The sequence below is a fragment of the Geotrypetes seraphini genome, chromosome 17, assembly GCF_902459505.1.
Source record: "Geotrypetes seraphini chromosome 17, aGeoSer1.1, whole genome shotgun sequence".
Taxonomy (NCBI): Eukaryota; Metazoa; Chordata; class Amphibia; order Gymnophiona; family Dermophiidae; genus Geotrypetes; species Geotrypetes seraphini.
In genome coordinates this window covers 5,729,243-5,742,636 of record NC_047100.1, presented here as the reverse complement: position 1 = coordinate 5,742,636, position 13,394 = coordinate 5,729,243, and the positions used below count along the sequence as shown (strand labels likewise).

The window sequence follows — 13,394 nt, the reverse complement described above, 5'->3', positions numbered from 1 at the left end:
CATTTACAATATAAAAGTCAAATCGCGTAGGCTAGGACAGAAACGCATAACAAAAGGTGCAAGGAGCAGACAATGTGAGGCGCTTGTAAAGATATTGTAATAATGCAAATGAAGGCAAGGGGACGAGCTCTCTTATTATGAACATAAATACACAGTGGTTCGCGGTGCCATCCATGAATGCACGGGGGGGGGGGGGGGAACACTTCTAGAAATTGTTGCCAGCTTTAAGCGGACTACCGTAGCAACCCCTCTGCTGGCCTGTTTGTGTATTCAGCAGCCCTGCTCTTCCTCCACTCAAACGTACGAAGGGATGCGGAGAAGTGTGCTCGGTATTAATGAATCCAGATGTGTCCAGCGCCGTTGTAAATGAGTTCACTAGTGTGAAAGAAGACGGTCAAAAAAACCCCAAACCACCTGAAAGGGAGAAGAGAAGATAAAGGCAGCGCTAGAGGCAAGACTTTAAAGAGAAGAGGGTAAGCGGTGTAAGCCAATATGGGGACAAATATCCGCACCACAATTGCTAAACATTGCACAAATGAAATTTTTTGCTTTATTTCACTTTTCTCCTAGTGTAAAAGATGTAAAAACAATAAAAGCTAGAATTGAAGCCCTGTATATATTTGTACCCTTTTAAGGTTATCTGAAATTAGAGACAGCACTGGTTAAAAGGGAGCGTCCTTAAATTAAATCATAGACAAACCTTTTTCCCTCTTAAAAAAAAAAAATAATGTAGCCTAGCAAGATTATTTTGGTCTGAAGCTCTTAGAAGACGCTGACGAAGGATGAGATAACCCTAGGTTATTTTTTTGTTGATGTTTTAGGACTGAATAAATTTCGTAAACATTTGGTGATTTTCTTCGCTCATTCATTCTAAAGACTGGTTAATGCTGGGTGACAGAGAAAAGAGATATCGGCCAGATTTATTTTTTTTTTTAATTTTAATAACCAGGTTTATGGGGATGGTCCAATGCCACTTTGAGAGTATCCTTCCCCACACAAAAAAAAATGTTTATTCAATTAAAAAAAAAAAAAAAAGTTCAAAATCTTCCTTTTTGGCGTCTTGCTGAATTTTCCACATCATGTCTACGAACGATCCGTTCTGCTTTATTTCACCAGGAAGTAGGCATATTCCTATCATTTGTGGTGGCAACAGGGAAATAATAGAAGGCACTGGTGTTTGTGAACTTTATGTTACATGGTAGCTCGGTCGTAAAGTATATAAAAGTTTACTAAAAAAAATAAATTAAAACCACAGTCACTATTTCAGCCTGTTCACAAACACATAAAATATAGAAATAATGACCTTCACTGTTATACTTCACCCCTGTGTCTGCTTGGGGACTGTTGATCCCTCTCTCACACACACAAGTGCATGTGTGTAGCTGGATTTCATATATATTTTTAATGTATTACAGGGTTAAAGAGCATTTTCTAAGTCGAATGTCTTATGTTTCATTGATGATTTAGGAGTTCTTGGGAGGGTTCCCCCCGTTTCTGAATTTTCTGTACTAGAAAAATAATGCTGAGATTCTCTAAAAAGGGCTAACAACACTTGGTTTGTCAACACGTTTTCGAAATATGGCCAAATCAGCCGCTGCTGTAGCCGAGACTTTTTGCTCAATCAGTCTGTATGCTGAGGAAACTGTGAAGGGACCTAACATTTGGCAATCTCTGTCTGGACAGTGGCTGGTGAAAAAACATGTTTGAAACCAAAATAATTTGACCACTTTCTTTTTTTGTGCTAGAATTGGTACAGACATGAGTTAAGGATGGTAAGGTAAGGGGGGAAGGGGTTTGCCACAGCCCTTCAGCCCTGCTGCACCTGCTTTGCAAGGAAGGCTCTGAGCTCCAGTCCCGTGTGGCAGCTTTACATAGCTTTGCATTTTAAACTCGGATCCCTTTTTACACCCATAACACACAGACACATACACTCTCTCTCCTTCTCTTCTCCCCATTCAATTCTTTTTTCTTCTTTTTTTGCTGCAAAACCGTGAGCCTATATATATAAAAATGGTCCAAGACATGGTGGAAAATGTATCTTCTCTAACTGGGTGACAATTATCTAAGTAAACTCTTATTTAGTGGAACTGTTTCGAAAGAATATTTGTATAGATCAAATCTTTGGAAAATAAGATTGATCTCTAATTCTATTGTCTTACATATTTAGGTTTCTCTGTTTCTCTCTCTCTCCCCCACCCCTATCTACCCTATCAGATAGATAGATTATTTTTTCTAATTCTTTTCCAGATTGTAATCCTTGCTAAACAGAACTCATCTAGAAAGATACTGCTTTCAAAGCATTTTGCTGAGAGGATTAAAGACCGAGCTAGCGTTTGCTGCTAAAACTCACTGAAACAGAGGCTAATTTGTTATGCTGAGAGGTGGATAATGACAAAAAAAAGAGTTGAATGGTTGCAGTACGGACTTATCTTGAAAGAAGGGCCTTTCTGCCGAATCTTTATTGCAGGGCTGCTCCTATGGGAAGTGCATTCTGCTTTGGACAAAATGTTTATACTGTTATAGTGCACTTTGCAAATTTAAGAGAGATGGAGGTGACTGAAGTGGTTTTAGTCACAATACCTGTGTTCTTGGCTTTTGGGAGCCAGTCAGGCGTCAAGAAAATCTAGACGTGCTCCCAAGACTTGGGGCTATTAAATTCCTCTGACTGACAAATTGCAACCAAATTGCAGGGTTACCACAAGCAGTGTACAAGTTGTCAGGTGCATCTGTAAGTGTATAGAAAAGCTGGGAGCAGAAAGGGGTCTTTTACTGGTGGTATCTTGAAAACGAAGTCTCGTGCTTACACTCTCAAGGACCTTTCTGGGTTCAAAGTGAGGAATCCAACCGAGCGAAGCCACGGACAGTCTCTGGTAGGAAGAAGCAGGCTGCAAGTTCTTTCCTGTGCTTGGTGCCCAGGGCAAGGGGACTCAGGGGAGTCAGAGCCGGCCTGTGTCTGAATGTGGTTGGGGTGGGGGGATGGGGTCTCTCTGCGTCTCTTTCCCCAGCCTTGTACCTGGCTGCTGCAGGACCAACCCGGAAGAGCGCGTGGCCAGTTCTATTCGCTCCTATTCGTGGACCTGGCGAGCCCCGATTGCTGCGAGATAGGACTGGTGCCTCGCGGCCCTAGGGAGCTGAGGGGGGAGAGGGGGAGGGGGTGCTTAGCAAGCATTGCAGAGCTTGTCCTGCTGCCTTCAGCCTCGGATCTCCGGCTTTTCTTCTCCTGCCCTGCTTCTTCCCACCGTGGATCTCCAGTTCCAGTCGGTGAGTATTTTCTATTGCCCTCCATTTTCCTCTGTGCACACGAGAAGAGTCATCGCTGCCACTTATTCTGGCCTTGACTGGAACGTGCATCGGAGAAAACAGCGGGCAATGCAGTCCTTCCTGTCCCGAGAGTTCTAGGAATTAGTCGCCTTTCTCTTTCCACTCTCCTCACCTATTTAATGGTTGAAGATCGGAAAAGGCGAGAAGAATAAAGATTAGGCGGTTCGGGGGGGGGGGGATGAGGGAAACTTAAACCTAAGAAATAAGCAGTTGCGACAAATTATTTACATTGAAGAACAACTATTGGACCGTGCGAAAAGTCAGAAGCCGTTTCTGATGATCGACCAACTAGGCTTCCTTAGTTGATGTCCAGTAGGTGAACTTTGTTGTGGGAGTTTTATTTAATGAGTTTACCAGTTTTATGAGGGGTTCTTACGAGAGGAAAACGACCTAGAAACCTCTTTGACGGTCACTTTCTTGTTTTCTTGATGGGGAGAGTCTGCTGAAGGGTTACCTAGAAATCAATAATGAACTGCACCTTTACAAATTACGATATTTTGTTTGCTACTTTGAATTTGTCTAGAATCAAACGTATCATACAGAGAGGTAGCAAGTCAAAGTGAATATGTACTAGGTGACCTTATCGACATAGAGAGAGATTGATTCTTTTCTGGATATTCAGAACAAAAGATGAGCTAATAACCTGCTGGACCTGACTCTGCCTTGAGCAAGCTAATGGAAAGGCATATATTGCATTTCTATGTATAACTATAACTAGGTATATAACTATAGTGATAAACACACAGCAAAACCACCACCAATAAAAAAGACAACACACCTTTAAGATTATTCAATCATTTAACACAGACGTTAAATAAATTGGCTTAATTCCTGAACTATGGCGGACACCTTGCTTTCCCATTCTGGGATATGTAGGCAGTGGTACAAAACCGGGTGAGCCAGACTCGAAAAGACAAAGAGATTGCTGCTAAATAAGCGAGTTTCAAATACTTAGGTTTAAAGCTAAAAACAGGGGGAAAAAAAGGAAGGAATAATGATCGCTTCTTGTTTCTGTCACCTAACCTCAAAACAGTCACCTTTACATGAAAAATACTTTGTATCTAGAAAATTACATCCTTGTGTTCTATTGAGTTTATTACAGATCAAAAATGATTATGAAAAGGAAGGGGGCAGGTATGTTTTTATTGGGGGTATGCATGCATATATATAAATGAACTACTACATTATTCATAGAAAACAGGTATTTATATATAGCTTCTATTCAAAAAGAAAATATGTACATAATATCCTTCATAAAAACAAGAGCAAGTGATAAGCAATTATTCTCACAAGAACAAATAGTAGTTGCGTGGGGGTTGGAAAATGTTATAATCAAGTCCTGTAGACTGTGTGCCTGTTATAGGAGGTGGTGCTGAAAAGTTCTCAGCCCAACCAAGAAGAGAATGAAGTGGATTGTGGTTCAATCAATGATCTGAAACAATGTAAAAAAAACAACAGAATTTTGGCACTTTCGGAAATAAGATAACACTCTTTTCAGCTACAGTGGCAAAACAACGCTTAGAATTTAGGAAGTTGGTTGCTTGGGCTGAGAACTTTTCAGCACCCCCTCTATGTAATAAAAAGGAGCCAAGTATGGGACAATCAAGCCATTGTGACATCACTAATAAGGGTGGTTCTTACTGGTGGAATGAGGCATTATGACATCATAAAGACCGAAAGTCTTCATACTATGAGGGGGGTGCTGAAAAGTTCTCAGCCCAACCAAGAAGAGAATGACGTGGATTATGGTTCAATCAATGAACTGAAACTGTGTAAAAAAACCCAACAACATAGAATTTTGTTTCTGCAGATTGGCACTAGGGCAGGCTGTTCCCCTAAAGACTGCGGTCCTTTCAGGCATGTTCTCTCCAGAGAGGCCTCTAATAACATCGACAGAATAGTTGTTAAACCAGCCGTGTGAAACAGGCACAACTGAGCTCCAAAAGAGCAGTTAAACTGTGGCTCTTGCATATTATACCTCTGGATGAGTGAATTAATTAACCCCACACTTCCTATTTCCCTTTAGAAGCTTCCACATTCTTAGAACAGATATTAGAAAAGCACAACATTCTATTAAAAGTATATGCTCCATACAGTATATAAAATGATTATTCCTTATCAAACACAAACCCTGCTCCTTTCCGTACCACGATCCTGCTATTTATTTTTCTAGAAATGAATAGTTGTGAGTTAAAACAGTAATAACCTAAAAAAAAAAAAAAAAAAAGAATTTAGGTTAAGAAGGAAAGAGATGTAGCTCAGGAGGGGCCTTGCTGAAAAGTTCTCAGCCCAACCAAAAAAGAGAATGATGTGGAGCCATGAAACCTACCAGTTATTCCACACTTTTCTTGACAGTTTTCGTTTCAATGTTATGAAACGAAACGAAAAGTGTGAAATAACTCATAAGTTTCATGGCTCCACACCATTCTCTTCTTGGTTGGCCTGGGAACTTTTCAGCGACCGCTCCTATGTAAATATGGATTGGCCTCTCATTGGAGAATGTTTTATTGCTGTCTAAGTAATACATTAGATAGATCATTTATCAATTAGAGATGAGGCTGCATTATTGACGTTTAATAAAAAGATGTGATTGCAAATAAAATTCCAAAAACAATAACCTTTTATTTATCGCCTGTAGCTTTCATAATTGAGGCATCTTCTGACCTTGAGATAATTTCATAGCTACTGGAATAAATTAAAACCAGCCATTATATTAAAGAACCCACTCTGCCATCTCTATTTCTGTAAGAAAAGTGAGGGGCTAGTAGTGGGGGATGGGGAGAAAAAAAAAAAGCAAGAGTATCGCCCAGTATTTGGATAATACTAACTTCCATAGTCTCTTTAGAAAGGTCAGAGTACAGAACACAGGTGGAAACGATAAAATTACTTAACATTAAAAAAAATCTATTAGGCATTTGCGTTCCTAGACCCATTTCTGTGCCGCTCTCTGCTCTCTGTGCTCCAATATCTTGGCTGATCTTGCTAAGTATCTGGGTAGAAGGTGATCAACCTGTGGGGTCATCTGAGAAATATCTCAGGCGCACCTACGTTAGTCTTGTAACTGGGAGAACAGAGTACACAAACAACCCATTAATCTTTACGCTTAACCCCCCCCCCTCCTAATTATCAGTTCTTAAAGGTTCATAATATCATCTGCTGTAACCACACAAACTAAAAAGGGGAGATAACTTTAACAGACAAGAGACAAAAATAAAGGTGATAACTTTTCATTTGATGACTTATCTTTTGAAGGATCTGTCTCCTTCTTCAGCTACACATGGAAAAGGGGATGGGGGAAGCTGCTTCAAGAAACAGTAAATAAAGTTCATTATTTCTTAATCTAATACCAAAGCTATTGATACGTCAAATAGGTGGCCTGATTTCTGTATGGTTTTTTGTAATTCCAGTATAGATATTAAGGCAAAACAACTGTTTTATTGGAAAGGAAAATATTAAAGCACTTCTATATTTTAGATTCTTCACAGGTTTATTTGTTGTGACCAGATATTCAACCCAATTTGTAATTGGAGTTGAATGAGTGAAAAAGTGTCAGAAAGCATTCTTGTTTTCATGCTATCCAAGAAGATTTTCAGATATTTCTGCTTTTCTTTCAGACAGCGCTGCATTTTTTTGTTTGTTTGTAAAGGATTCAACTGAGCGGTCGACCTGCTTCGATCAGCAAGACAGATAACACAGTATTGAGATCTTTTATATATTTATTTATAGCTGTGCCCGGGGTGGCATTGGACAGTTGCACTCCTCTACCTTGACCAGTGTTTTAATCAGTCGCCGACTTTAAAATTTATCACGGTGGCGGTGGGGGAAGGAGTCGGATTCGGCCAACAGCGATTGAGTTGTTATCTTTAGTGAATCTGGGCCTAAGAGTACAGTCCTACAGTCAATGGTCCTCAGCAAAGGGAAAATTGTTGCTGTTTTGCAAAGTTTTGCAAGGATCGCTGATTTCTACCTTTCATCTCAGAAGAAGAAATCCGTACTATTATAAGCACTGAAAGAAAAAAGCTGCCCTGAGAAGAAATCTCGGAATCTACGGGAGGAAAGGAGAAGGACTCTTGCGAAGGAAAGGCCATTTTACCCACTTCCTGTTGCTTCCCTCCTCAAACAGAGGAGCATAAGTTACCCAATCCCTGTCCTGGTCACGGGTCAGACAGTGACCGTTTCCCTGCATCTATCCCTAGGGAGGATCAAGGCCAGATAATAACGCTTTCCCCCTACAGGAAACCTCCAATACGAGCCCCAGTTGAAGGTTGTCTTCGCTTGAGATTGGGATTTCGGTTCTAGCTCTACTTTGTTAGGGGGAGTAGGACTGAAAGGTAACTCTTTTTCTCCCAGCCTGTCCCTTGCAGCACTGAAGAAAATAATGTAGCCAGAGGTCCTCACCCTGCTATTCCTCTTGCATTTTGCCTGAGTCCCTCCCTCTCATCCTGTCAGCCAGCAAATTTTACAACATGCAAGGAAAATCGGCCACCTCAGTCCGTAAACAGAATTAGCTGTAGTTTCTGCAAAGCTGAGGAAGGGGAATCCGGATTAACGCACAATTTTGGGACAGTGCAAGAATGTGTTGGGATCAATATCTCCCTAGGCAATTGGGTCGAGAGAACTCTACACCTTAATCTGTAATGGCTTTCTATTGGGTTTAAGTAATCTGGAAGACTGGACATGATAGTGAACAAAGAGAGAACATTTCTTTTGATCCTTAAGGCAGGCGGGAGAGAAGGGTTAAGAGGAAGGAGGCCGAACTTAATAAGATCCACAGAGGGACAGGCTGATAACAGACAGAAGGACTGTAGAAAATGAGGCTGAAAAGACCAAGAGATGGCTACGAGAAGCTTTCCTTCTCTCCTACAGCCCGCAATCGGATAGGATGTGATCTGTCCCCTGTTCGGCAGCAGACCAGCGAAGATGAATTTGAAAGCTCCCTTTCCAGTGAATTTGGCAGCCGAGGGTGACGTCAGGGCCCCGGCGTCGGTGTGGCTGGGCCGCCTAGCCAGGAAAAGCCAGCATCAAACGCTAGCTTCCCATTACCCAATTATTGACTGTCAGTCCTTCAAATCCCCCACCCCTTCCCTCCTGAAAAAAAGGAGCCATCCTATTGACAGAAAGAGAACAGTCCAACCTTGTCCCTTTAAAGGGGGCTCAAAATCTAATTTGCTAATAAAGAAAAACCCTAATCTATATATCTCTTAATAGTATTCAGTAAAATTTGCAACAGACCATCATAAAGCTGAAGTCGTCAGTAAAAAGTAAAAGATCTAGTTACATTGTAAAATTAGGATCACCTATAAATAAAGCAGCTTCCAAGGAGAATTTAGTAATCGGCTGTTCTTCCTTTCTGGAGAAGTACCTTGATGCCGAAAAGTTCTCAGCCAAACCAACCAACAAGTCTGAGCACTATTTTGCCAATGTAGCTGAAAATAGTCTTATATTATTTCCTTAAGTGCCAATTTTCAGAAACAAAATTCTCTGTTTTCATATTGTTTCAGATCAATGATTGAACCATATCCACCTCATTCTCTTCTTGGTTGGGCTGAGAACTTTTCAGCACTCCCTGGTGTCTGTGTCATGGGAGAGGGTAGGGAAGAGGGGGGTCTCCTTTTTATAATACATATATTCGGCTTTCTTATTGTTACATTAATCTTATACCTTTACTGTTATATTTTAATACAACATTTTGCAATAAAATTTAATGAAAAACTAAGCAAAATTTTGCTTCACTGTTGAAACTATGATTTAACCAGTATATTTTATTTCCGAAATTTATTTTACTTCAAAAGTTGAAAGAACGATTGGAGGAGAAAATGGATTGAAAGAGATAGTAACATCTATCTATTATGCATATTGGACACCAGAAAACTGGCCTTAAAATGTATGATTAAATTCAATAAATTTCTATAAAGACAGTTATTGGTTTTGTTTCACATCCGGACAGTTTAGAAGTCCAAAGAATCACCTTTTCCCCTAATATATATTTTTGTAAATATTAGGAAGATGTGTTTTGCCTGATATTGCCTCTATATCTGAATTATCCAGTTATACACATAATTTTATTGCTTTCTCCAGCAGAAAAAAACATTTATTTCAACATTAGAATTTGTAAAAAAAATTCTGCAAAATGTTAAACGAAATGCAAAATAATCAATTCAGTAAATCATTAATTATTTCAGCCCCAGTGATTTTCGATAAATTCTTTTTAACGATGTATAATATAAATGTGTGCTTTAGAAACTCGACTTTAGATATTTCACCTAAATATTATAGCTGAAACCTTTTAAAGATGTCTATTAAATGGGCATATTTTTATGATTGTTGCTTAAAATAAAGACCGCAAAGAAATGCATTTGTATCGTAATTACTGATTCAGGATTGCAGATCAGGACAGTCAGTTTATTGAGCTGTGATTTTTATTTATTTATTTCCATTTTCTTTCACTTATTGTGCCCCTTACTCCGGGTATTTCTTTCCTGTTTCTGAAGTTTTCCCCCAACTATTCTCCATCAATTCGTTTATACTTCATAACATTAACTATAAGCAAGTTACACGTAATTAAAGTCCCCAAAGTCCCAAAGCATTCAGAAATCATTTTAAATGGTGCAAGAATTCTGCAGTGATACATGGCAGATAAACTGAAAGCGGGTTGTTATACTTTTTTGGCGGGTTCAGCTCATTAGCTGTTTTGGAGTAAATTAGGAGAATGTGGTTTTCCTGGGGAGTAACCAATGGGAGGGCGAGGCCAGGCAAGGGGGCAGCTGATTGGCCGGGTGGGAGGTTACGAGCCCTGAGTAGCGCCCCTAGTTCGAGTGTCTAGTGAACTGAGTCCAGCTGGCGCCAGTGCTGACATAGGATGCTTTGGGGATGTTACAAAAAAACCCAGAAGGGGAGCCTGCCATCTGAGAAAGAGCCTCTGCCAGTCTCCCGGTGGCTCTTTCCTTCTCACGCACCCCTTTCGTGCGTCTTCTCTCTGTTTACATCCAAACAGCCCCACTCTGAAACCCCTGAGGATCTGGGGAAGCCTCTTCCTTGATATGGAATACTCAATCGCGCTGCTTCTATAAATGCACCAGTCTGCAGGACTGTTGTGAGTAGATTGATTATGTCCTTAAAGTCGTACTATTTTCTTCGTAGTTTCTCTGTTAATCATGTCTACGTCTGGTTTTACTCTAAGCTGCTATACCGTATCTGCTCTGTTTTGGTTTTTATTACACCCTTCTAGTTTCAACCTAATTGTCCTGTTATTTTTTGCATATATCGCTGTCAAACTGCTTGAAACCCTCAATTGCTTATTTTGCTGGCAAAACTGTCCAGTTTTCCCATTTGATTTCGATTCCGAGATGTTTACACTCTCTGCAGTTTTAACGAAAGAAACTCGTTTTAAAAACGAAACAAAAGCATAGGAAAAATAAGCTTACAGTCCTCCTTTTTTCTTCTTATATAGGTGGTGCTCGTTTTGCTGCTGTCGGAAGCCTTCATAAAACTGGAGGATTCTTGGAGAACAGTTTCCTCACTGCAAAAAAAACCCCAAAAACAACAACCTAAGAGTGGAGAACATATCATTTTTTTTCTCACAGCAAGGAAAGCCAAACGTAGAAGAACAAACTTCCAAGAATCTTAGTTTCTGAGGGAGGGGAAGAAAAAAATGGAAGTGGCTACCGATCAGCCGCGCTGGATGGCCCATCATGCCGTCTTAAATGGGCAGCACCCGGAGAGCCACCACCCGGGCCTGGCCCACAACTACATGGAACCGGCTCAGCTTCTGCCTCCCGATGAAGTGGATGTGTTCTTCAATCATTTGGACTCTCAAGGCAATCCCTACTATGCCAACTCTGCCCATGCCAGGGCTCGAGTCTCCTACAGCCAAGCTCACGGTACGTGCCTTCCCTTTCGTTTCCTGGTCTTTCTTGAGTGGCCATTTCATGGGAATAATGGGGGAGGGGGGGTTGCGGTGTATTTGAATTAGATTTGCAACTCGGGTTCCAAACACTTCCTTTTTAGGGTCCACAGCTCGACAGTCACCCTAAACTGGTTAAAAAAAAAGGGGAAGTATAACTTGAATCCTAGAAATAAATGACTGTAGTGGGTGGGGGGATACAGATCAGAGGAGGGAAAGAAGCAGGCCTGAAATCAAAAGGATTCGATTTCGGATGTACTAAGAGCACTAGAAAGTAGAACCAGAGTGACTGCTTTTTGCATCTGTACTTGTTCTGTTCAGCTTTTTTGTTATCTGTTCAACAAATCCAACTGGTTTGACCATATTCAGCAACCATGTCTTTCTCCCCCTCTCCTTCCCCCCCATCTTGGTTTTCTGTACCATATCCTGTTTGGTCTATTTTCTGTTCCATGTCTCATTTTTCCTGTTCTCTCTTGCTTTTTTCTTTAATCTACTTTTCTGCACCTTCTTTGTCATTTCATTTTCAAGGAAAAATAGACCCTCCCCCCCCCCCAAACATTTGCTTTGCAAGTTCTATAAAATTTAAAAACAAAGCAAACCTGAGATCTGGTAAAATAATTTTTCCAAAAGCCAAGCAAAGTAACTTAGGGTGGGGGTGTTGTTTTTTTCCAACCCTGCTTTTCCTCTCCCCAGAGTTTCTAGTTACTTTCTTGTCTCCATAGCCCTTCCCTATTTATTTTCTCTTCTCCTGCCGGCTTGGGTCAGAGTGAAAAGTATGTCTGTTCCCTTCTCAGCAGCCCGGCTCACCGGCAGCCAGATGTGCCGTCCTCACCTGATCCACAGCCCTGGCATTCCCTGGCTGGACAGCGGCAAAGCAGCACTCTCTGCAGCCCACCATCACAACCCCTGGACGGTAAACCCCTTCGCCAAGGGTCCCTTGCACCCGGCTGCGGCTGGAGGCCCTGCTTCCATCTCAGTTTATCCAGGCAGCAGTGGCTCCGGCACCTCAGTCTCCTCTCTCACCGCAGCCTCCCACTCCAGCCCTCATCTCTTTGGCTTCCCACCCACCCCACCAAAGGATGTGTCCCCGGACCCCAACTCAGCCAGCGCTGCCTCTCCAGCTTCCTCCTTGGCTGGAGCAAGGCCAGAAGACAAGGAGTCCATCAAATATCACGTGTCTCTGTCAGAAAGCATGAAGATGGAGCATGTAAGCCCTCTGAGGAGCAGTTTGGCATCCATGGGGGCCCAGCCCTCCACTCATCACCCTATCCCCACTTACCCGTCCTATGTTCCGGCTACCCATGACTACAGCAGCGGCCTCTTCCACCCAGGAGGCCTCCTAGGAGGTCCTGCGTCCAGCTTCACCCCAAAGCAAAGGAGCAAAACCAGATCTTGTTCAGGTAAGTTGGTTGTTTCCCCTCAACTTTGTATACTAGAACCCACCCTACTGTCAGTTCAAAGATGGAGATATATAAAATGCCCAAGAAAGTCAGATTACATCCAGGCGCTGTGCTGCTTTGATACTGGGTTCCAGGTCTGTAGTAATTTCTAGGAAAATATGGCCAATGTCATTTCATGCAGACAGGGCCTGTCACTGAAAATAATTTACCTGGGAAAGTAAGACCTTCTATTGACTATATGTAAAAGGAAAGAAGGTGTGGGAGAGAGCTTACACTTTTGAGAATATTATAAAAAGGATGTTATATTTCTCATTCAAAAGATTCACTGAAAATAGCAAGGCAGGGACTTGCCCAGGCCAAATACAGGCCTTGTTTGTTTGGTGTGCAAAGCACACTGACACCCCCCCCCCCTTCCTCTTCTTAAAATTCTAAGACTAAATGAAAACGTATACAGCAAATGTGTTAATTATAAAATGAGATAAGAAAAAGGGATTTGTTCTGCTTCACACAGTGTGTAATAAAAGCACAGTCTACATTAAAGAGATTTTTTTTTAACACTGTACTTGTTCACTATGGATAACCTTAGTAGATTACAAGGGCAGTAGCTTGACACACTCAGATTTTGAAAATCAAAGCCAGTATTTCATTTTTTAAAGTAATTTTGCCATCACAAATCTGGTTAATCTATATATTTTTTTATGCTAGGTAGCTTGTGTAATAAAAGATTCCTCTTAAATTATGGACATCTATCTAAAGGAACTATTTATATT

At 41.2% G+C, this 13,394-nt stretch overlaps 1 protein-coding gene across 7 annotated transcripts in view; it reads left to right on the top strand.

Annotated features, from left to right (window-relative positions):
• The first annotated feature begins 381 nt into the window (after window positions 1-381).
• Window positions 382-13,394, top strand: part of GATA2 (GATA binding protein 2) — a 28,294-nt gene continuing 15,281 nt past the window's right edge. For 3 of the 7 annotated variants that reach the window (XM_033926444.1, XM_033926439.1, XM_033926446.1), the window contains exons 1-3: window positions 10,181-10,414; window positions 10,772-11,201; window positions 12,019-12,624. In XM_033926444.1, the coding sequence (XP_033782335.1) occupies window positions 10,973-11,201; window positions 12,019-12,624 (835 nt within the window). In that variant the 5' untranslated portion in view covers window positions 10,181-10,414; window positions 10,772-10,972. Of the gene's footprint in view, window positions 474-3,160; window positions 3,262-10,180; window positions 10,415-10,771; window positions 11,202-12,018; window positions 12,625-13,394 lie in introns of those variants that run through there. The other 4 variants (XM_033926445.1, XM_033926443.1, XM_033926442.1 and 1 more) reach the window with 3 other exon arrangements.